We start from the raw sequence: 24,191 nt of genomic DNA, 5'->3' as shown, positions 1-24,191 counted from the left end.
GGCCCGTAGCCAATGGCTCTGTGCTGAAAACTCGAATTAGGCCAGAAGTTGACCTCTGGAGCTGTCCTGTCTGGTCGAGGAGGAAGCTGAACCAAGATTCTGCTGGAGGAAGGAACCGGGAAAAGGCTGGTTTTCTTGTAGGGATCTGGAGACTCTCTTGGGAGAATGCACATAGGTCAAGGAGGAAGCACAGGGGCATTGGAGAAAGCACAGAGAGGTCTGCAAGACAGCTGGAGGTGCTATGTACACCCAGGAGCCATATCTGCTATGTGATTCTGCCCATAGACATGCATTACAGAATATGCTGTTGCATACTTGGAAATATGTCTATACGCATGTGCATGTAAAAGCAAGTACTGTTCTTAGCTGCGCACAGTGTATTCTGTTATAAAATGACTATGGTCAGAATTACGCAGCAGATATGACTCCTCATATGACTAAAATAAAGGCATGCATGTCTATATCCCATACATAATGTATGTCTGTGTGCAACAGCCATAAGTTTAAATCTACAGTAATCTCCACAATGTAGATGGTGTAGGAGATGATTATGTGGATTTAGTAAGGTTATGGGGAGACTTTAGACCTGATTGAGCCTTGTAGCCCTATTTTTTGCATTTTAGGGTGCTCCACACTCTCTCAGTGGAGGACACAAACAGCTGTGCTGACACACAGACATGTTCTGCTGTTGTCGCTATCAGAAAACATGCCTTGACAAACGCCATGCAGACATCGCTGGAGTTTATATAGACATCAAGTGGCTGAAAAGAAGCTGCAGAAGATCAGCAGCGCTGAGATGCCACAAAAGATGAAAAAAACAGAAGAAATATATATAAAATACATGGCAATTGTTTAAGATGCACAATAATATGATATACAGTGCTATAGCAAACTAAATGCCATTGTAATAGGGATTACATTTACTTAAATTCTAAAAACTGTCTCAAAATCATTATAGTTTCCCTTTAAACCTCAGATAGCACACTGGTCCTCTAATTGTAGGAGATGGGTCTTATTCCATGTAGGTGGTACTTACAGATATCGGGCCTTCCGGTCATTGGTCTCTTAGGCTTTCCCCGTCTTATTTGTGGTTCAAAGATAAACTTGCAGCACTCAAGGAAGACCTTGGCACACTCTCCTTGCTGGAGGACATACTCCGATCTCTTCTGGCAGGAATATTTCATGTTATTTTCTTTCATGCCATCTTCACAGCACTTGCGTAGATTGGCATCCTGGAACTGTTGTGCTGGTTTTACAAACAAAATATTATAAGCACACTTATTCATAATTATTTTCCAACGCTGGACCCTAGTGGTGGAGAATACGGGCAACGCTCTTATTTTTTTACATTTATGAAGGTACAGAGTAGTTTTAAGGGTATACTAGTCTAGCGGGTCTGCTTTAAACTCAACCCCTGCACAAACTTACCCCACCTCCTGTACTGAATAAGCCACACACTAACCCTCAGGCTTTTTGAATATCAACTATAAGAATATAAGATTGAAGATCCAATGGGCTGATCCATTTATCACACCTGAAAAACTTGCTTACCCTAAAGGCCAACCAAACTTTCATTTTAAACCAGCTAAAAACATTTCAGATGAAGATCAATATCTCTGAACTCAAGAGCTCACACTTCTTGCTAAGAGAGGTATGTCTGTGACTCAGCTGCTGTAAAACACTAATACCACTCTGTTGACTAACACATTGTATTTTATATAACATTTTGCATGGTATATGGGATATCTGGAAACATGCAAGCTACATGCCAAGTAGTGATAAGAGATAAAATTGGTGACACCCATAACCCACCTCCACAGCACAGTCAACTACTGTATATGCCAAGCAGTGAAGTGCAGGGATTAAGGGATTTGACTTGGTTCATAACCCAACACTCTGTCGCTTAGCAGACATCTGGCTGGACATATTGTGGACCACTACATTCAGATAATTACCTTTTTCATTTTTTCGTGCAACATTAGCCGTAGAGCGCTTCTTTCTTACTGATTCTTCACAGCCCCATTCTGCAAAATGAAGACAGACCAATATGTGGACACTAAAGAACAACTGATCATGATGAAAACTTTATTTTTAGTTTCTTACACATTTCATTAAGAAGTCATAAAATCAATTTCCCAAATGGGATGCAAAAGTGAGCGTAACTTTTTTTATGAACGTACAGAGGTTGTTAAAAATTTCGCATGTTGGTAGAGTAACTCTTCCACTTTTGGATTACAACCAGAAGCAATGTGCTGCCATTGAATTCTTGATGAAGGAGGGGTTCAGGCTGTCTGACATCCACAGAAGGCTACAGAATGTTTATGGAGATTACATCCTTGACAAGAGTCACCAATAGCAAGACATTGCTCTTGTCAAGGATGTAATCTCCATAATTCTGTAGCCTTCTATGAATGTTGGATGGCCTGCACCCCTACTTAGTCAGGAACTCAATGACAGCACACTGTTTCTGCTTGGAATCCATTATTTACCTGCAATGAAAAACAATAAAACTACAGTGCCTTGAAAAAGCATTCATATCCCTTGCAATTTTGTATGTTTCATGTTACAACCAAAACTGAAAATGTGTTTTATTGGGATTTAATGTGATAAACCAACACAAAGTTGCACATAATTGTGAAGTGGAAGGAAAATGATAAATGGTTTTCAACATTTTTTACAAATAAATATCTGAAAAGTCTGGCGTGCATTTGTATTCAGCCCCCTTTACTCTAATACCCCTAACTAAAATCTAGTGGAACCAATTGCCATCAGAAGTCACCTAATTACCACCTGTAATTTAATCTCAGTATAAATACAGCTGTTCTGTGAAGCCCTCAGAGGTTTGTTAGAGAACCTTGGTGAACAAACAGCATTATGAAGGCCAAGGAACACACCAGACCGGTCAGAGATAAAGTTGTAGTGAAGTTTAAAGCAGGGTTAGGCTATAAAAAAAATATCCCAAGCTTTGAACATTTCACCGAGCACTGTACAATCCATCACCCAAAAAAAGGAAAGAGTATGGCACAACTGCAAACCTACCAAGACATGGCCATCCACCTATACTGACAGGCCGGGCATGGAGAGCATCAATCAGAGAAGCAGCCAAGAGGCCCATGGTAACTCTGGAGGAGCTGCAGAGATCCACAGCTCCGGTGGGAGAATCTGTCCACAGGACAACTATTAGTCCTGCACTCCACAAATCTGGACTTTATGGAACAGTGGCAAGAAGAAAGCCATTGTTGAAAGAAAGCCATAAAAAGTCCTGTTTGCAGTTTGTGAGAAGCCATGGGGGGGACACAGCAAACATTTGGAAGAAGGTGTTCTGGTCAGATGAGAGCAAAATGGAAATTTTTGGCCTAAAAGCAAAATGCTATGTGTGGTGAAAAATGAATACTGCACATCACCCTGAACACACCATCATCATATTGTGGGGATGCTTTTCTTCAGCAGGGACAGGGAAGCTGGTCAGAGTTGATGGAAAGATGGATGGAACCAAATACAGGGCAATCTTAGAACAAAACCTGTTAGAGTCTGCAAAAGACTTGAGACTGGGGCAGAGGTTCACCTTCCAGCAGGACAATGACCCTAAACATACAACCAGAGCTACAATGGAATTGTTTAGATCAAAGCATATTCATGTGTTAGAATGGCCCAGTCAAAGTTCAGACCTAAATCCAATAGAGAATCTGTGACAAGACTTGAAAATTGCTGTTCACAGACGCTCTCCATCCAATCTGACAGAGCTTGAGCTATTTTGCAAAGAAGAATAGGCAAAAATGTCCCTCTCTAGATGTGCAAAGCTGGTAGAGACATCCCCAAAAAGACTTGCAGCTGTAATTGCAGCGAAAGGTGGTTCTACAAATTATTGACTCAGGAAGGCTGAATACAAATGCATGTCACACTTTTCACATATTTATCTGTAAAAAATGTTTAAAACCATTTATAATTTTCCTTCTACTTCACTATTATGTGCCATTTTGTGTTGGTCTATCACATAAAATTCCAATAAAATACATTCATGTTTCTGGTTGTAACACAACAAAATGTGGAAAATCTCAAGGGGTATGAATACTTTTTCAAGACACTGTGAAATTTTAATCGCTTATTGTATGTAAGTTAATATATAGTTATGCCCACTTTTTCATTACTTTTGGCGCAGTCCTCATATTAGTCAAGAGGGAATACGATTTAAAGCAGAACTTTACCCAAAAGATGATGTTCCACTTGTTTGCATCCTCCCCCCCTGCACTGTAACATTTGGCAGTTTTTGCGGGAGAGGGGTTGAGTGGGTACCTGGTTTTGACAGGTACCTGCTCCCACTTCCGGGTCAGATCGCTGCAGCAATCTACTAGGATCTCTTTTCCCCCACAGGCTTCTGGGACACACAGGTCCCCGAATACTGCAGGACCATTCACAAAGCGTGGCTCATGTCAGAAGGTTTCACTGCCAGTTTCCCTTACCTAAAATGCTGGCGCCCTCATCCAAAGCCAATTGAAGAATCGGGTTGGGTGCGGACATCGCTGGATTACTGAACAGGTAACATGGACTGGCTACAGTATTTGTTGCTGCTGACTTTTCACTTTTTTAGATATAGGTTACTATTTGCTGTGGAAGAGACTAGGAGAGGATGCCCACGTCCCTAAATGACAAAATATCAGAAAAACCCTCTAGTGGGACTAAGGGGGCATAGACTCCAAAGAAAGAAGTAAAGTAGTATAAAAGTACAACATTTATTAAAACAATAGAAAGACTGATGTAGAGTTAAAACATGAAAATTTTGATGCGGTTACAATAAATACATAACACATGAAAAATAAAATGAAAGTAACCACACAGTTAATGGTTAGTGGTGAAACTAGAACCAGAATGGAACCCAACACGTTTCGAAAGGACTGCATATTTCTTCTTCTTTAGGGATAAGTGGTTAAATAATATATACAGTAGTATCATATGGAAAAGAAATCATATCCTCAATAGCCACATCATTTAAAACCAAGGAAGAGAGCCGCCATGAGACATCAGAAGTCCAAAGGATTGGGGAGCTGCAGGCCCCAACTCAGGCTATCCACAAGGGTCACCAATGAGTTTGCCCAAAAAGAATACGCTACACCGTGGGTCAGGCACCAGGGAGATCTGTGTCTACACAGTGTGATAGGCCAGATTGGTAACTTTCCGCAAGCCGCACTCCAGAGCACCCACTCTGCACCTCTTAGCATTCCTGACAAGTTTCTACCTGGATGCTATGTTTTTATTTTTCACGTGGTATGTATTCATTGCAACTGCGTCAATATGTTCATGTTTTAACTCTACTTCAATCCTTCTACTGTTATAATACATTTTGTACTTTTATTCTACTTTACTTCTTTCTTTGGAGTCTATGCCCCCTTAAAGTCCCACTAGAGGTTTTTTCTGATATTTTTTTATTTCTTTAGGGGAGACTGGAGGTTCTCTTTAATGACCTATGTAAGTTAATAAAAAAAAAAAATTGCCCACTTTTGGGGTACAGCTCATACAGTATATATACTTAGACAACTAACTATAAAAAGTTTTAGCTAAGGTTCAACTGTAATACCTACTCATTTTACATAGACATTTTTAAATCCATACACATAGTACATATACAGTATCTCACAAAAGTGAGTACACCCCTCTCATATTTTGGTAAATATTTTATTATATCTTTTCATGTGACAACACTGAAGAAATTACCCTTTGCTACAATGTAAAGTAGTGAGTGTACAGCTTGTATAACAGCGTAAATTTGCTGTCCCCTCAAAATAACTCAACACACAGCCATTAAAGTCTAAACCGCTGGCAACAAAAGTGAGTACACCCCTAAGTGAAAATGTCCAAATTGGGCCCAAAGTGTCAATATTTTGTGTGGCCACCATTATTTTCCAGCACTGCCTTAACCTTCTTGGGAATGGAGTTTACCAGAGCTTCACAGGTTGTCACTGGAGTCCTTTTCCACTCCTCTATGATGACATCAGAGAGCTAGTGGATGTTAGAGACCTTGCGCTCCTCCACCTTCCATTTGAGGATGCCCCACAGATGCTCAATAGGGTTTAGGTCTGGAGACATGCTTGGCCAGTCCATCACCTTTACCCTCAGCTTCTTTAGCAAAAGCAGGGGTTGTCTTGGGGGTATGTTTGGGGTCATTATCATGTTGTAATACTGCCCTGTGGCCCAGTCTCTGAAGGGAGGGGATCATACTTTGCCTTAGTATGTCACAGTACATGTTGGCATTCATGGTTCCCTCAATGAACTGTAGCTCTCCAGTGCCGGCAGCACTCATGTAGCCCCAGACCATGACACTCCCACCACCATGGTTGGCTGTAGGCAAAACACTTGTCTTTGTACTCCTCATCTGGTTGCTGCCACACACGCTTGACACCATCTGAACCAAATACGTTTATCTTGGTCTTATCAGACCACAGGACATGGTTCCAGTAATCCATGTCCTTAGTCTACTTGTCTTCAGGAAACTGTTTGCGGGCTTTCTTGTTCCTCATCTTTAGTAGAGGTTTCCTTCTGGGATGAAAGCTATGCAGACCAATTTGATGCAGTGTGTGGTGTATGGTCTGAGCACTGACAGGCTGACCCCCCACCCCTTCAACCTCTGCAGCAATGCTGGCAGCACTCATACGTCTATTTCCCAAAGACAACCTCTGGATATGACGCTGAGCACATGCACATGGCAAGGCCTGTTCTGAGTGGAACCTGTCCCGTTAAACCGCTATATGGTCTTGGCCACCATGCTGCAGCTCAGTTTCAGGGTCTTTGCAATCTTCTTATAGCCTAAGCCATCTTTATGTAGAGCAACAATTCTTTTTTTCAGATTCTCAGAGAGTTCTTTGCCATGTTGTGCCATGTTGAACTTCCAGTGACCAGTATGAGAGAGTGAGAGCGATAACAGCAAATTTAACACACCTGCTCCCCATTCACACCTGAGACCTTGTAACACTAACGAGTCACATGACACCGGCGAGGGAAAATGGATAATTGGGCCTAATTTGGACATTTTCATTTAGGGCTGTGTGTTGAGTTATTTTGAGGGGACAGCAAATTTATACCAGCTGTACACTCACTACTTTACATTGTAGCAAAGTGTCATTTCTTCAGTGTTGTCACAAAATGTGAGATACTGTGAGATACTGTACATATTTCCATCCCTATATCTCTTTGATATATACCATTCCGAATTTGACTGGTAAGGCCAAGGTTGGATTCAACAGCAAGTCCGGCATCAGTAAACACCCCAGCACTGTCGATGCCCCCTCCTGGCGTACAGCCGAGATCGCTCCGCTCCACCTCGCCCCAGACCTGCCAAAGAATGAAAAGATTTTCTTTAATGAATGCAGAAATGTTGGCCAATAAATGCAAGCCTGTATTTGAAAATAAGGATGAGAGTAGGGGAGTCAGGCAATATACAGTGCCTTGAAAAAGTATTCATACCCCTTGAAATTTTCCACATTTTGTCATGTTACAACCAAAAATGTAATTGTATTTTATTGGGATTGTATGTGATAGACCAACACAAAGTGGCTCATAATTGTGAAGTGGAAGGAAAATGATTAATGGTTTTCACATTTTTTTACAAATAAGTACGTGAAAAGTGTGGGGGGCATTTGTATTCAGCCCCCCTTAGTCAATACCTTGTAGAACCACCTTTCGCTGCAATTACAGCTGCAAGTCTTTTTGGGGATGTCTCTATCTAGAGAGTGACATATTTGCCCATTCTACTTTGCAAAATAGCTCAAGCTCTGTCAGATAGGATGGAGAGTGCCCGTGAACAGCAATTTTCAAGTCTTGCCACAGATTCTCAATTGGATTTAGGTCTGGACTTTGACTGGGCCATTCTAACACATGAATATGCTTTTATCTAAACCATTCCATTGTAGCTCTGGCTGTATGTTTAGGGTAATTGTCCTGCTGGAAGGTGAACCTCTTTTGCGGGGGGGGGGGGGGGGGGCAGGCTTAAAGCTGTGTAAAGCTGATGGCTGCCCTCATCCTAGGTGCCCCCCAACACATTTGGGGCACTTGGTTTGCCTGTTGGTCCATGGGGGCTGCTATGGGATGTCATGTAAGAGTTCTCCTGAATAAGCAAAGTTTTTGAAATACATAAAAATTCTGCCACTTGTCACTACAAACTGTTGGATCAGAAGGAGAATGCAATCATGTGAATCACTCTGTTGAAACAAAGCATTCTAATGCTGGACAATACATGGATCGAAAATGTGGTCAGTTCAGCAGGAACCGGATGAATTTCAGTCCATATATGGCTATTCTCGTTCAGGATAAGACAATCAATCAAATACCTTCTCATGAAAATTGGAAAATTTTGCTTCGTTGATAGTTTCATAGTAGGTAAGGTTGAATAAATACATTATTCCATCCAGTTCAACCTGTGTAGGTGTACGGGTGTCAGTGTCGATAATGATTTCCCATTTACCTGTATATAAGAGTCTTTTAAAAATATCAATACTCCCCGCTGACACCACCAATTGGTGGAAGAGAGTTCCACATTCTTACCGCCCTGACAGTGAAAAACCCCCTGCACAGCTTAAGGTTAAACCGCTTCTCATCCAGTCTCATCATGTGGCCCCGTGTCCTCTTAAACGCCCTGAAACTGAATCGTTTTTTTCCTATGCTGGGATCACCATTGAGGTACCGTATTTATTGGCGTATAACACGCAGCCCAAGTTTAGGAGAGAATTTTAAGGAAAAAAACTTTTAGGAGGGAAGTTTAAGGAAAAAAAAACTTACATTAAAATGCCCATCAATGCAGCCTCATCAAAGTTCATCTGCAGCCTTGTTAGTGTCATTGCAGCCTTTTTTAGTGTCAGTGCAGCCTTGACCCAGTGTCCATTGCAGCCTTGTCAGTGCAGCTTTGCCCCATTGCAGTCTTGTCAGTGCAGCTTTGCCCCAGTGCAGCCTTGTCAGTGCAGCCTTGTCATTGCAGCCTTGTCAGTGCAGCTTTGCCCCAGTGGTCAGTGCAGCCTTGCCCCCAGTGTCCATGCTTGGACAGATCGCCGCCGACATACACATAACTGCATGTAGTTTTAACTATGACGCCGCGGAGTTCGGAGAGACTCGGCGGAGCTGAACGAACGCCGCCGAGATACACATAGTCGAGTGTATTCGGCTCTTTCCGGCGCCGCTCACAGTCCTGCCCAGTCCCGCTCTATGATGGACATAACACAGGTCCAATGGCAGGACTGGGCGGGACTGTGAGCGGCGCCGGAAAGAGCCGAATACACTCGACTATGTGTATCTCGGCTCCGCCCAGTCACTGTGATTTCGGCGGCGCTCGTTCAGCTCCGCCGAGTCCCTCCGAACTCCGCGACGCCATATTTAAAACGACACGCTAAGTGAATGTCGGCGGCGATCGCCGTCGATAGATCACAATTAGCGGGGATCGGCGTATAACACGCACCCACGATTTTCCCCTGATTTTAAGGGGAAAAAAGTGCGTGTTATACGCCGATAAATACAGTATTTGTCAATCGCTACCATGTGCCCTCTCAAGTGTCTCTTCTCTAGCAAGAATACATTTAGTGCTTCTAGCCGTTTATCGTATTTGCTGTCCTGCAATCCCCTTATTAATTTAGTTGCCCTTCTTTGGACTCACTCCAGCACATCCCTTCTGAGGACCGGTGACCAGAACTAGATGGAATACTCCAGATGTGGCCAGACCAGAGTTTACAAAAGTGGCAGGATTATAGTTCATCTCTCGAGCATATCCCCTTTTTATGCATGCTAATATTCTGCCGACTTTGGTAGCTGCCGCTTGACACTGCATTCTATTGCCCAGTCTATCTTCCACTAAGTCCCCCCAGATCTTGCGTTTATTTTCTTAGCCCCCCAGTGCATTATTTTACATTTCTCCACATTAAACCTCATTTGCCATATAGTTGCCCACTCCATTTTTTTGTTCAGGTCTTTCTGTAAAATGTATATATCCTGATATGAATTTATTGCCATGCTAATTTTTGTGTCATCCGCAAAAACTGAGATTGAGCTACCGTATATACTCGAGTATAAGCTGAGTTTTTCAGCACATTATTTTGTGCTGAAAGTGCCCCTCCTCGGCTTATACTAGAGTCAAGCACTTTTCTGGTGCAAAGAATGACATTTTCCGAACAGATTTTGGGGCCTGTATCTCGGGACCACTTGGTGCTGGGATCCACAAATTTGGTGTGCATACCCAGTGAAACTAGCACTACAACATATCCAAAGCTGGGGTTCCTAGCACCAAGTGGCCCCAAGATATGGGGCCCCAAAATCGGTTCAGAAAATGTTATTCTCTGCTGCAGAAAAGTGCTTGACATTTTCCGAACCAATTTTGGGGCCCCGTATCTCAGGGCCACTTGGTGCTAGGAACCCCAGCTTTGGATATGTTGTATTTCCACTGGGTTTGCACACCAAATTTGGGGTTCCTAGCACCAAGTGACCCAGAGATACGGGGCCCCAAAATTGGTCAACTGTGTCCTTCTGCAGCAATGTCATTTCAGGAACCTTTGGGTCCAGAGACCCCAAATTTGGATGCAGCTAGGGGGCATCTAGGAAACCTTCAGCTGCTGACTTTTAATTGGACACTTACATGTCTCTGGGTCCAGCGATGCGGGGGATCGAAGCCCCGCTCGTCTCCCCCTCCGTTCGGCGGCGCCGGCATTGCAACTGTGGGCGCCGGGCTGTGGCTTCACAGCCTTGCACCCACTGCGCATGCGCGAGCGGCGCCGAGCGCAGTGATTGGCCGCTCAGTCACCTGGGACCTATAATGGGTCCCAGATGATTGACAGGAGGGAGGGAGCAGAGCTGAGCCCTTCCTGTGCCGAGATAGAAGTGATGTCACCAACCCAGGCACTGAAAGAGGCAGACTACGAGGGACCCCCTAGCAACAGGCATTTAGAGGTGAGTAAAAAAAAAAAATTTCCAAATTTTTTTTGTATTTTTTTTTAGGATTTTTCATGCAGTTTTTTTTTTTTTGGGTGGAACACCACTTTAACTACCAAGTTTGAAGTTCGGGGGACCTATGGCTGCAAATGGGCACAGTGAGGCATGCAAATGGGCATTGTTGACCCTCTTTTCCACTTACAGTAGCTGCACATTTCTCACCCTAGGCTTATACTCGAGTCAATAAGTTTTCCCAGTTTTTTGTGGTAAAATTAGGTGCCTCGGCTTATATTTGGGTCGGCTTATACTCGAGTATATATGGTATGTATCCCTTCCTCTATGGCATTTATGAATAAATTAAACAGAATTGGTCCCAAGACAGAACCTTGGGGTACCCCACTTACCACTCCAGACGAGTATGAGTGCACGTTATTTATAACTACCCTTTGGACGCTCCCCTGTAACCAGTTTTCTATCCAAGAACCAACCTTATGATCCATGCCTGCAGAGCTCAACTTGTAGTTCAGCGCATTTTTTTGTAAACTTATTGTTTACAATTATTGTCACCTTAACCCCGACAGCGCTACACATACATGGGGCAGCAGGGCAGGTGGGCCTTACCAGCCAGCGGAAACATATATGCGTTGTTGTCTTGTTCTGGGGCATGCTCCCTTGGCACCCCTGAACTGTGACCGAGCTGTAACCAACAGTCTGCCCTGTGCAGCCACTCACAGTGTGGCAAGATTGGAATCTGATCCATGTTTGTGAGTGTAACCCTTTTAACTTTAATCTGCATTTTTGCCATTAAACATTATTACACTAGGGCAGCCTTGCGCTCTCTTCTCTTTGTACCTTTCAGAACCAGTCCGCCTCCCTGTGGATTCTTGAGAGAGCTGCAGCACCTAGAGCTAAGAGAACTTTTTTATACAGATTTCTATACAGACTGTTATATTTTGTGTGTTACTTATGGGGACAGCGCTAGTTTGGTGGGTTTTTTTTGTGGGTTTTAGAAGTTATGTTTTGGAATTCAATCACCCTTGGTCTATACTGACGGTCCTACCTTGTTTTGTGACATTCGATTTTTCTTGTTCAGGACAAGGACACCCTTATCCAAGGCCAGCATGCCGACACTGGCTCCAGGTTCTCCTGTGACTTTCAGCACCACACGTGTCCCTGGCTGGGGGTCCTGGACAAAATTCTTTGTATCTTGAGAAAGTTCAAGCTGGCAGAGAAGAAACAAAAATGTGTCAATGGACTTGATTACACAAAGACAATACATTTCTTACAAGGGCAGTTCAAGAAAAAATGGATATTTCAGTGTTTCGTAGAATCTGGGGAGCACCCTTGCATTTTATGTTTGTTAGTAATATGGAGAATGTACCAGGAGGATTTGGAATACACAAAGGTGGTCAAGAACACCTTAAATTGCCAGGTGGGATTTATAGCATGTCCACCACAGATACTGGCACCAAGTGGGCTAGTTAAACCTGAGTTCTTCATAGGATCGTGCTAAATCGTCTCAGGGCCGTAGATAATTTTATTTCCTGGGGGGGGTTCAGGTCTTTCAAACTCAAAGGCATCATTTACACTTTTATGTTGGGGGAGGTACGGTAAAAACATGTGACAGCAGAGTGGGGCCATGAGGCTTTGCAATGCAGCGCAGCAAAAATTATCCCCATTCAACGGAATAGAACGCAATGCACGCAGTTGTGGTGCGGTAGTGTACTCATTAGTACAGCGAGCTCCTCCTAAGCTCCCTAGTTTTTTTTTTTGCTCAGCCCGCATCTTACCATGTGAACCAAGCTTTGGATCTCATTCATATATTCTAAATGGCCATGGAATGGTAAATATACCATGAATAGCTACAGCCAGAATCCCAGATGTTCCAATTTTTGTCAGCTGCTCAGCCTGTTCACCTGAGTGATGGGCTGAAAGGAGCCACAGCTGTTAACATGTATCTGTACATCCAGTGGTCCTCATGTTTAAGCTCCACGGGACAAAGCAAAACACATTGGGGTGTGGCCTGGCGGGAACCCGGGCTGAGGTCTCTCCCATCACTACTACATTACCATAGGACTCCGTTGATGTGTGGCACCAGGGATTTTTTTTCTCTCTTTCCTTTCAATGACTACAGGAGCTGGGATGAGTTCCATCCCTCGCCGGCACTCCTGCAGCACATTCCGTATCATCTACATTACTCCCCACATCGATTGAGCCTGAGCGACACACTAACAAACCGTGGGTCACAGTGGTTACCTGCTGTTAGGGATAAATTTCTAACCCTGGATGCAGAGAGATTTTATCCAATGGCAAAAATGTATCCCTACCTGCAGGTAACCACTGGATGTGCAGATACAGGTGGATGTATGTTTACAGCAGCAGACAGCCTTGGCTCTTTTCAGCCCATCACTCAGGTGTACAGGCTGAGCAGATATTAGAACATCTGAGATCCCGGGTGCAGGTATTTGCAGTATACTTGCTGCACCATGGTCATGTAGGATATATGAATGAGACCCAAGACTGGATTTTAGCTAACCTTACTGTGCAAGTTGAGCAGGTGCAAGGGACCACATATTGTAGTAGGCAGTAAATTTAGTGATTTATTTAAACCTTAAAAAACTGTGTCCTAAGAAATATTATGAAATGTTTGAAGAGATTAACCACTTGCCGACCAGCCGCCGCAGTTTTACAGAATGGCACGGCTGGACGAAACGACGTTACCTTACATCACTCCGCCTTTAGGGCTCGCACGTGCGCCCGGAGCCGATGCGAGTGCCGGGCTCCCGTGAACGCTCATGACAGAGCGAGAACCGGGATAAAACACACAGATCCCGGTTCACTCAGGGGAGTAGAGACAGATTGTGTGTTCATACTATGTATGAACACCGATCTCTCTCTCTCCTCCTAGACAGTCCCATCCCCCCCTACAGTTAGAACACAGTGAGGGAACACAGTTAACCCCTTGATCGCCCCCTAGTGTTAACCCCTTCCCTGCCAGTGACATGTATACAGTAATCAGTGCATTTTTATAGCACTGATCCCTGTATAATTGTCAATGGTCCCAAAAATGTGTCAAAAGTGTCCGCGATATGTCTGCCGCAATATCGCAGTCCCGCTAAAAATCACAGATCGCCGCCATTACTAGTAAAACAAAATAAAAGAAATTAAAAATGCCATAAATCTATCCCCTATTTTGTAGACGCTATAACTTTTGCGCAAACCAATTAATATACGCTTATTGCAATTTGTTTACCAAAAATATGTAGAAGAATACATACTGGCCTAAACTGAGGAAAAAATGTGTTTTTTTGAAAAAAAATGTGGGATATTTATTATAGCAAAGTAAAAGATATTGTGTTTTTTTCAAAATTGTCGCTCTTCTTTTGTTTATAGCGCAAAAAATAAAAACCACAGAGGCGATCAAATACCACCAAAAGAAAGCAAGCTCTATTTGTGGGGAAAAAAGGACGTCAATTTTGTTTGGGTACAGCATCGCATGCCTGCGCAATTGTCAGTTAAAGTGATGCAGTGCCATATCGCAAAAAATGGCCTGGTCATTGAGCAGCCAAATCTTCTGGGGCTGAAGTGGCTAAAAAAATATATATATTGTGCACTGCCTACCACAAGATGGTGCCCTTTGCACCTGGTCAATATGGTTGGCTTTTATTCAGTCTTAAACTGTAGTAAACCCAGCTTTTGAACTTGTACCTACAAGTAAGCCTATAATAACGCTTACCTGTAGGTACAGTGAATATCTCCTAAACATGTGGTGTTTAAGAGATATTCACATGGAAAGCAGCCGGTGATGTCACTGGTGCATGTGCTCTGAAGGGACGGCATTCCGCTTAGTTGTACCTCTCCTGGGGAGGAGTGCAGCTCGATCTGCACTTTTGTGACCCATTTTAAGCCGAAGCCAGATGCCTGGACCAGCAGCTTGCTCAGCCTCTCAGTGAGCTGCTGAGACCCTGAGCCAGCCGTTCCTGCCCCCTCCACAGCCTGACATTGCAGTGAGCGTGGGGGGGGGGGGACTGACAGTCACCACTCTTTGCTCACTGAAGGCTGAGAACTGAGTGATCAGTGGTCTTTGATCACTCTGTTCTTGGTCTTAGAAGCAGCTGGGGACAGATGCAACATTGGATCAATGCTCCATCCACCTAGGTAAGTATAATTAAAAAAAAAAAACATCTCTTTTAAAGAAAAAAAAAAAACCCTCTCCCTCCTAAGAACCCTCCCTCCCCAAGCAAAGATTCCCACTGTGAAATATCTCCCTCCCTCAAATATCCCCCCAAAAATTAAATCCCCCTGTCTCTAAACCGACCCCCCAAAGAGAAAATATCTCCTTCAGTCAACACCCTCTCCCCCAGCAAAGATTCCTAATTATGAAGAAAATCTCCCGTCATCCAATCAAACTCCCCTCCCAGAAGCAAATCCCTGCCAATAACCACCCCCTGTAAACTTCTTTACAAGAAACTCCCCCCTGCTCCAAAAGCAAACCCACCCCCTTTCCTTAACACCCCACCAAAAAAAACTCCCCCAGGCTGGAATTCTCACTTCCTCATTCCCAAAATAGACAATTGATGCCTCCCCACTTACCAGACCTCAGATTTAGCACGGCACAGAAGCAGGAAAACTTTTGCATCCCCAGTCTCCCTTCGGCTGTGTCATATGATATCTCAAGGAGGTGTCTAGGAGTTCCCTCAACTGTGCACTGTCAATTGCCGGCATCTGAGATCTGAGTAATTTCATGCTTTTCAGGGGGAAACCTTAACTGAGGGGATTGGGCACAATAGAAGGGGGGCTGGCTGCTGCACTCCGAAACTCTGATTGCTTCTACTGTGCTTAAGCTGAAGCTAAACAGCAGGGACACTGTCTGATCCTGAATTTATGCCTGACTGTTACTGACCCAGCTTCACCTGACCTACTCTTGGATTATTCTTGTCTGCCTATGATTAATGAGCCTCTACTTTATTATGGCCTTGGCATGGACTTATGGCCAAGATCTTCCTGCTGGTACTTTGTTGCCTGCACGTTGCCAAACTCTGCTTGCTCCTGACTTTGATCCAGCTTATGATTTGACTTGTTGGCTGCTACTGGACCTGCCTTCTGATTCGACTCTGCTCTTAATTGAACTCTGCATTTTCATTGTCTACCACCAGCTGTACCCTTGCTCCTCTGATACCACCACTCCCAAGTTCCAGTCATCAGTTTCTGAACCCTGACATGTGTGCCGTTCCATCGCCCTTGCAAACCCCGTCTCAACTTCTAGGGGTGCTTGGACAGAAACTGTGCAAGGGGCCACCCTCATCATCTCAGGCTCCTCATGCAAGTACATAGAAATATTTCCAATGTACACAATCCTGGAAATGGCTGTTAGGTAAGTGGGAAGGGAAGGAAGGAAGAATATGCCACCAGCACAACAAGGATCTCCAAAACAGGGGCCAAAGGTTCATTTGACGATCACATCACAACTAAAACAGCAATGTTTCAGAGCCACGCAGGACCCTTTCATAAGACATGTGATGAAGGCGTGCTACCTCATATGACCAGGGGCTGGGAAGGCAGAGACCCCAAAGTGACAAGCGCCCCCTGGGGTGACATGCTGGAGGTGCTCTGAGTATGACTATGGGTTTGGGACCCCACTGTGAGAAAAGGCACTCTGCAACAGCACCATAGTTTTTCTGCACACCTCGTGAGCTGGGCTTTCTTGCCAAGATCGGGCAATTTTTGTTAGTAGGCTGCAAGGCCTAGCCATAGTATCGCTCTTTTTTTTTTTAACAGGTAAACGTTTATTAAATAATACCCAGGTTGACCACCTGACATCCGTGCTATGGCCGAATGACCTGAATTCCCGGGAGGCCGTTATATGACGGCCTCCCCTGTGCACGCTCCCTGTGTGCGCCCTGCAGGGCGCGCGCTGTGTGCACTGTGATCACCGAGCCACTGAGACTCAGGTGATCACCTATCTAAGGCCAGTCCCGGCCCCTTACCGTGTGATCAGCTGTCAGCCAATGACAGCTGATCACATGATGTAAACCAAAGATCGGTAATCGTTTTTTTTTTTTACTCACGCTGACAGTGTGAGTAGAAAAAAAAGCCGATCACCGGCTCAGATGTCAGGGACATCAGTCCCCAAGTGGAAGAGGCACATCTGCCTCATCAGTGCCACCTAATAGTGCCACATAACAGTGCCCACAGTGCCACCTAACAGTGCCCACAAGTGCCACCTATCAATGCCCACAAGTGCCACCTATCAATGCCCACCTGTAGTGCCAATCAGTGCCACCTAGCAGTGCTGCCCATCACTGCCACCCATCAGTGCCCATCACTGCCACCCATCAGTGCCCATCACTGCCGCCTATCAGTGCCCATCACTGCCGCCTCATCAGCGTACATCAATGAAGGAGAAAAATTACCTATTTTAAATTTTTTATAACAAAATATAAAAAAATTATTTTTTTTAAAAAAAAAATTCAGATTTTTACTTTTTTTTAACAAAAAGTAAAAGCTGCAGAGGTGAGCAAATACCACCAAAAGAAAGCTCTATTTGTGGTGAAAAAATGATAAAAATTTCATTTGGGTACAGTGTTGTATGACCGCGCAATTGTCATTCAAAGTGCGTCAGCGCTGAAAGCTCAAAATTGGTCTGGATAGGAGGGGGGTTTAAGTGTCCTGTAAGCAAGTGGTTAAGTAGAAAAATCACAATCTGTGTAGCACAGATGTAACCCATCACAAGTAGGCCACAGATAGGAATCATAAAAATACATGAGGTCTTGGTACATTTTCCCCAGATAATACATATAATAAAGGAGAGGTATACATACAGGTTTTCATAATAGAAGGATGACGAAGCTTACGCAGCATCCTTAACATAAAACAAATGCCACCCAAATTGTTCCCTCAACCAGACGTTGCACCAGGATAACACTCCACTCAAGGCTGTAAATGAGGTAGGCATGAGCTGCAACCCAAACCCCCACCAATTACATGTCATCAGTCACATCCAAGCCATAAGCATCAATACAGGCTAACACATATTTTGTCAAATTATTTCGGACAGTTTCTACTCTCATAGGTTATCTTTTACAGTGGCAAAACCGCATTTAGGGGAATCCTGCGTTGCATCAGAGGGGGGCGGGGTCACCTGTACACGTCACTGGGAAACTCCGGCGTTTCCCCTTGTCAGAGGGGGATGGGGTCACATGACGGGTGGCCCCGCCCTCAGCTACATAAGAGCTGTCAAGCTGGTGCCGTGACATTGGCTGGGTGCCTCCGGTGGAGGCAGGATCCTGTGCGTGCTCCTTGCTGGAATCACTGGAGATCATCCATCGCTGGAGATCGAGAATTGGATTACATCGCTGGAGTAGGAGCATGGATTTATTGGATTACATCACTGGAATCTCTTTTTTATTTTTCATTTTTTTATTTTTAATAAAGGACTTGTCCCAAGCCATCTCCTGTGGTTTTTTAACATTTTAAAACTTTCTTTTTGTGAAATGGTAGGGGTACACATGGGGGGGGGGGCCAGGATCTGGGTGTCCCCTTTGTTAAAGGGGGCTTCCAGATTCCGATAAGCCCCCCGCCCACAGACCCCCACAACCACCGGGCAAGGGTTGTAGGGATGAGGCCCCTGTCCCCATCAACATGGGGACATCCTCCCCATGTTGAGGGCATGTGGCCTGGTATGGTTCGGGGGGGGGGGCGCTGTCTCGTTCCCCCTCTTTTCCTGCGGCCTGCCAGGTTGCGTGCTCGGATAAGGGTCTCCACGGCATTTTTTTATCATTTTGGCGTGGAGTTCCCCTTAAAATCCATACCAGACCTGAAGGGTCTGGTATGGATTTTTGGGGGAACCCCATGGCATTTTTTTTTCATTTTGGTGCGGAGTTCCCCTTAATATCCATACCAGACCTGAAGGGCCTGGTAATGGAATTTTGGGGGACCCCTACGCATTTAAAAAAAAAAATTTTCAATGACTTTTATGTGTATTGTCGGGACCGACAATTCATTAATAGCCTGCACTAGCGCTAGTACTTTTAAATTACTTTTTTTCCTTTAGAAATGTCATTTTGCTTTTGGACTGTTATAAACACGGGAAACATGCGCTACTTTACAGGCATACTATAGACACCCCCCCAGGTACGAAATTTAAAGGAATGTTTCACTTTTATTGTTTCACTTTAAGCATTATTAAAATCACTGCTACCGAAAAAATGTCTGTTTTTAAAACTTTTTTTTTGCACTGATACATGTCCCCTGGGGCAGGACCTGGGTCCCCAAACACTTTTTATGACAATAACTTGCACATTAACCTTTAAAATTAGCACTTTTTCTTTTTCATGTTCGTGTCCCATAGACTTTAACGGTGTTCACAAGTTGGAATACATTTTTTGCCTGTTCGCATGTTCTGGATGCGAACCGAACAGGGGGGTGTTCGGCCCATCCCTATAATATATACACTTTAAATTTTAACTTGAGCTCACAAAACATGTGAAAATGAGTATGGAGTGCCACCCTTTTGGCTGGAAACAAGAACACAAAATATTCATATGCAGCATTTCATATTAAACCTGACTGTAAAAAGAAAACTATTTTTTTTCCAGACTATTATTAATAAAGATAATATATACATAACCACCATACATTTCCTCTACATCCAGCCTCACCTGTTTTATGCAGGAATTTGTTGTGTCCACCCACACGGAATCGGACACAATCTCGTTTTGGGAGCCAGGCACCACATAGTAGGCCACCATGCGAAAGGATGGGATGTATTCCCCTGTGATCACAGTTGATGCGGCAATAATAGTCTGTTCTGGCTGACGCTGCACACGCTCCAGTTTTATGACCCGGCCCTTGCTGAGGATCTGTGGAAAGGATGTGTTTTACAGATCACTATTATAAGAAAAAGGATGGGGAGGCTGAAAATGACAGAACAGGAGTTATAAAAAAGAAGAATAGGCTTAAACACTATTCATTCAAACTCTTTAGAGATTTGTCGGGAATTAAATGCTAAATATTCCACTGCTGACTTGTATTGAATGTACCAGCTCCAGTGCTTCCCTTTCTTCCCCAAGTTGATGACCCTGACTCTGTCAATGCCTGCCCCAAGTTGCTGATCCTGCCTCTGTCAATGCCTGCCCCAAGTTGCTGATTCTGACTCTGTCAATGCCTGCCCCAAGTTGCAGAATCTGACTCTGTTAATACCTGCCCAGGTTGCTTATTCTGACTCTGTTAGTACCTGCCCAAGTTGCAGATCCTGACTCTGTCAAAGCTTGCCCAAGTTGCGGACCCTGACTCCGTCAATGCCTGTCGATGTGGCTGACCCTGACTCTGTCAATGCCTGCTCATGTTGCTGACCATGACTCTGTCAATACCTACCCCAAGTTACTGATTCTGACTCTGTCAATGCCTGCCCCAAGTTACTGATTCTCACTCTGTCAATGCCTGTCCCAAGTTGCTGATCCTGCCTCTGTCAATACCTACCCCAAGTTACTGATTCTCACTCTGTCAATGCCTGCCGCAAGTTGCTGATCCCGACTCTGTCAATACCTACCCCAAGTTACTGATTCTGACCCTGTCAATGCATGCCCCAAGTTGCGGAATCTGATTCTGTTAATACCTGCTTAGGTTGCTGATTCTGACTCTGTCAGTGCATGCCCAAGTTGCAGATTCTGACTCTGTCAATGCTTGCCCAAGTTGCTGATCATGACTCTGTCAATGCCTGCCCCAAGTTTTGGAATCTGATTCTGTTAATACCTGCTTAGGTTGCAGATTCTGACTCTGTCAATGCTTGCCCAAGTTGCTGATTCTGACCCTGTCAATGCCTGCCCAAGTTGCTGACCCTGACTTGACAATGCCTGCCCATGTTGCTGACCCTGACTCTGTCAATGCCTGCTCATGTTGCTGATCATGACTCTGTCAATGCCTGCCCCAAATTGCTGACCCTGACTCTGTCAATGCCTGCCCCAAGTTATTGATTCTGACTCTGTCAATGCCTGCCCCAAGTTATTGATTCTGACTCTGTCAATGCCTGTCCCAAGCTATTGATCCTGCCTCTGTCAATACCTACCCCAAGTTACTGATTCTGACTCTGTCAATGCCTGCCCCAAGTTGCGGAATCTGACTCTGTTAATACCTGCCCAGGTTGCTGATTCTGACTCTGTTAGTGCCTGCCCAAGTTGCAGATTCTGACTCTGTCCATGCTTGCCCAAGTTGCGGATCCTGACTCTGTCAATGCCTGCCCAAGTTGCTGACCCTGACTTGTCAAAGCCTGTCCATGTTGCTGACCCTGACTCTGTCAATGCCTGCTCATGTTGCTGACCATGACTCTGTCAATACCTGCCCCATGTTGCTGACCCTGACTCTGTCAATGCTTGCCCCAAGTTGCTGACCATGACTCTGTCAATGCCTGCCCCAAGTTGCTGATTCTGACTCTGTCAATGCCTGCCCCAAGTTAATGATTCTGTCAATGCCTGCCCCAAGTTGCTGACCCTGACTCTGTCAATGCCTGTCCAAATTGCAGATTCTGACTCTGTCAATACCTGCCCCAAGTTGCGGAATTTGTCTCTGTTAATACCTGCCCAGGTTGCTGATTCTGTCTCTGTCAGTGCCTGCCCAAGTTGCAGATTCTGACTCTGTAAATGCTTGCCCAAGTTGCTGTGCCTGACTCTGTCAATGGCTGCCTCAAGTTGCTGATTCTGACCCTGTCAATGCCTGCCCAATTTGCTGACCCTGACTTGTCAATGCCTGCTCATGTTGCTAACCCCGACTCTGTCAATGCCTGCTCATGTTGCTGACCATGAGTCTGTCAATGCCTGCCCCAAGTTGCTGACCCTGACTCTGTCAATGCCTGCCCCAAGTTATTGAATCTGACTCTGTCAATGCCTGCCCCAAGTTGCTGATCCTGACTCTGTCAATGCCTGCACCAAGTTGCTGATTCTGACTCTGTCAATGCCTGCCCCAAGTTGCTGATTCTGTCAATGCCTGCCCCAAGTTCCTGACCCTGACTCTGTCAATGCCTGCCCAAGTTGCAGATTCTGACTCTGTCAATGCTTGCCCAAGTTGCTGACCCTGACTCTGTCAATGCCTTCCCAAAGTTGCTGACCATGACTCTATCAAGGCCTGTCCCAAGTTGCTGATCCTGACTCTGTCAATGACTGGCCATGTTGCTGACAATGACTCTGTCAAGGCCTGTCCCAAGTTGCTGATTCTTACTCTGTTAAGGCCTGTCCCAAGTTCCTGACCCTGACTCTGTCAATGCCTGCCCAAAGTTGTGGAATCTGATTCGGTTAGTACCTGCCTAGGTTGCTGATTCTGACTTTGTCAGTGCCTGCCCAAGTTGCAGATTCTGATTCTGTCAATGCCTGCCCAAGTTGCTGATCCTGACTCTGTCAATGGCTGCCCCAAGTTGCTGATTCTGACCCTGTCAATGCCTGCCCAAGTTGCTGACCCTGACTTGTCAAAGCCTGCCCATGTTGCTGACCCTGTCTCTGTCAATGCCTGCTCATGTTGCTGACCATGACTCTGTCAATGCCTGCCCCAAGTTGCTGACTTTGACTCTGTCAATGCCTGCCCCAAGTTATTGATTCTGACTCTGTCAATGCCTGTCCCAAGCTGCTTATCCTGCCTCTGTCAATACCTACCCCAAGTTACTGATTCTGACTCTGTCAATGCCTGCCCCAAGTTGCGGACCCTGACTCTGTCAATGCCTGCCCAAGTTGCTGATTCTTACCCTGTCAATGCCTGCCCAAGTTGCTGACCCTGACTTGTCAATGCCTGTCCATGTTGCTGACCCTGACTCTGTCAATGCCTGCTCATGTTGCTGACCATGACTCTGTCAATACCTGCCCTAAGTTGCTGACCCTGACTCTCCCAATGCCTGCCCCAAGTTACTGTTTCTGACTCTGTCAATGCCTGCCCAAGTTACTGATTCTGACTCTGTCAATGCCTGCCCAAGTTGCTGATCCTGCCTCTGTCAATACCTACCCCAAGTTACTGATTCTGACTCTGTCAATGCTTGCCCACGTTGCGGACCCTGACTCTGTCAATGCCTGCCCAAGTTGCTCATTCTGACCCTGTCAATGCCTGCCCAAGTTGCTGATTCTGTCAATACCTGCCCCAAGTTGCTGACCCTGACTCTCTCAATGCCTGCCCCAAGTTACTGATTCTGACTCTGTCAATGCCTGCCCAAGTTTCAGATTCTGACTGTCAATGCTTGCCCAAGTTGCTGACCCTGACTCTGTCAATGCTTGCCCAAGTTGCTGATTCTGACCCTTTCAATGCCTGCGCAAGTTGCTGACCCTGACTTGTCAATGCCTGCCCATGTTGCTGACCCTGACTCTGTCAATGCCTGCCCCAAGTTGCTGACCCTGACTTTGTCAATGCCTGCCCCAAGTTATTGATTCTGACTCCGTCAATGCCTGCCCCAAGTTGCTGATCTTGACTCTGTCAATGCCTGCCCCAAGTTATTGATTCTGACTCTGTCAATGCCTGCCCCAAGTTGCTGACCCTGACTCTGTCAATGCCTGCTCATGTTGCTGACCATGACTCTGGCAATGCCTGCCCCAAGTTGCTGACCCTGACTCTGTCAATGCCTGCCCCAAGTTGCTGACCCTGACTCTGTCAATGCTTGCCCCAAGTTATGGATTCTGACTCGGTCAATGCCTGTCCCAAGCTGCTGATCCTGCCTCTGTCAATACCTACCCAAAGTTACTGATTCCGACTCTGTCAATACCTGCTCCAAGTTGCGGAATCTGACTCTGTTAGTGCCTTCCCAAGTTGCAGATTCTGACTCTGTCAATGCTTGCCCAAGTTGCTGACCCTGACTTGTCAATGCCTGTCCATGTTGCTGACCCTGACTCTGTCAATGCCTGCTCATGTTGCTGACCATGACTCTGTCAATACCTTCCCTAAGTTGCTGACCCTGACTCTCTCAATGCCTGCACCAAGTTGCTGATTCTGACTCTGTCAATGCCTGCCCCAAGTTGCTGATTCTGTCAATGCCTGCCCCAAGTTCCTGACCCTGACTCTGTCAATGCCTGCCCAAGGTGCAGATTCTGACTTTGTCAATGCCTGCCCCAAGTTGCTGACCCTGACTCTGTCAATACCTGCCCCAAGTTATTGATTCTGACTCTGTCAATGCTTGCCCCAAGTTGCTGACCCTGACTCTGTCAATGCCTGCCCCAAGTTATTGATTCTGACTCTGTCAATGCCTGCCCCAAGTTGCTGACCCTGACTCTGTCAATGCCTGCCCCAAGTTATTGATTCTGACTCTGTCAATGCCTGTCCCAAGCTGCTGA

At 45.2% G+C, this 24,191-nt stretch overlaps 1 protein-coding gene across 1 annotated transcript in view; it reads right to left on the bottom strand.

Moving 5' to 3' along the window:
* The window catches only part of LOC141133447 (complement C3-like), a 174,436-nt gene that overhangs the window by 77,977 nt on the left and 72,268 nt on the right, over positions 1-24,191 (bottom strand). Inside the window, exons 13-17 of the mRNA XM_073622829.1 lie at positions 19,557-19,757; positions 11,957-12,118; positions 7,194-7,323; positions 1,956-2,024; positions 1,037-1,246 (exon numbers count right to left, since the gene is read on the bottom strand). Coding sequence (XP_073478930.1) covers positions 1,037-1,246; positions 1,956-2,024; positions 7,194-7,323; positions 11,957-12,118; positions 19,557-19,757 — 772 coding nt within the window. The remainder of the gene's footprint in view (positions 1-1,036; positions 1,247-1,955; positions 2,025-7,193; positions 7,324-11,956; positions 12,119-19,556; positions 19,758-24,191) is intronic.

The sequence above is a fragment of the Aquarana catesbeiana genome, linkage group LG03 (assembly GCF_042186555.1).
Source record: "Aquarana catesbeiana isolate 2022-GZ linkage group LG03, ASM4218655v1, whole genome shotgun sequence".
NCBI classification, from domain to species: Eukaryota; Metazoa; Chordata; class Amphibia; order Anura; family Ranidae; genus Aquarana; species Aquarana catesbeiana.
The sequence above is the reverse complement of the archived record's forward strand: the minus strand, read 5'-3'. Positions and strand labels throughout refer to the sequence as shown.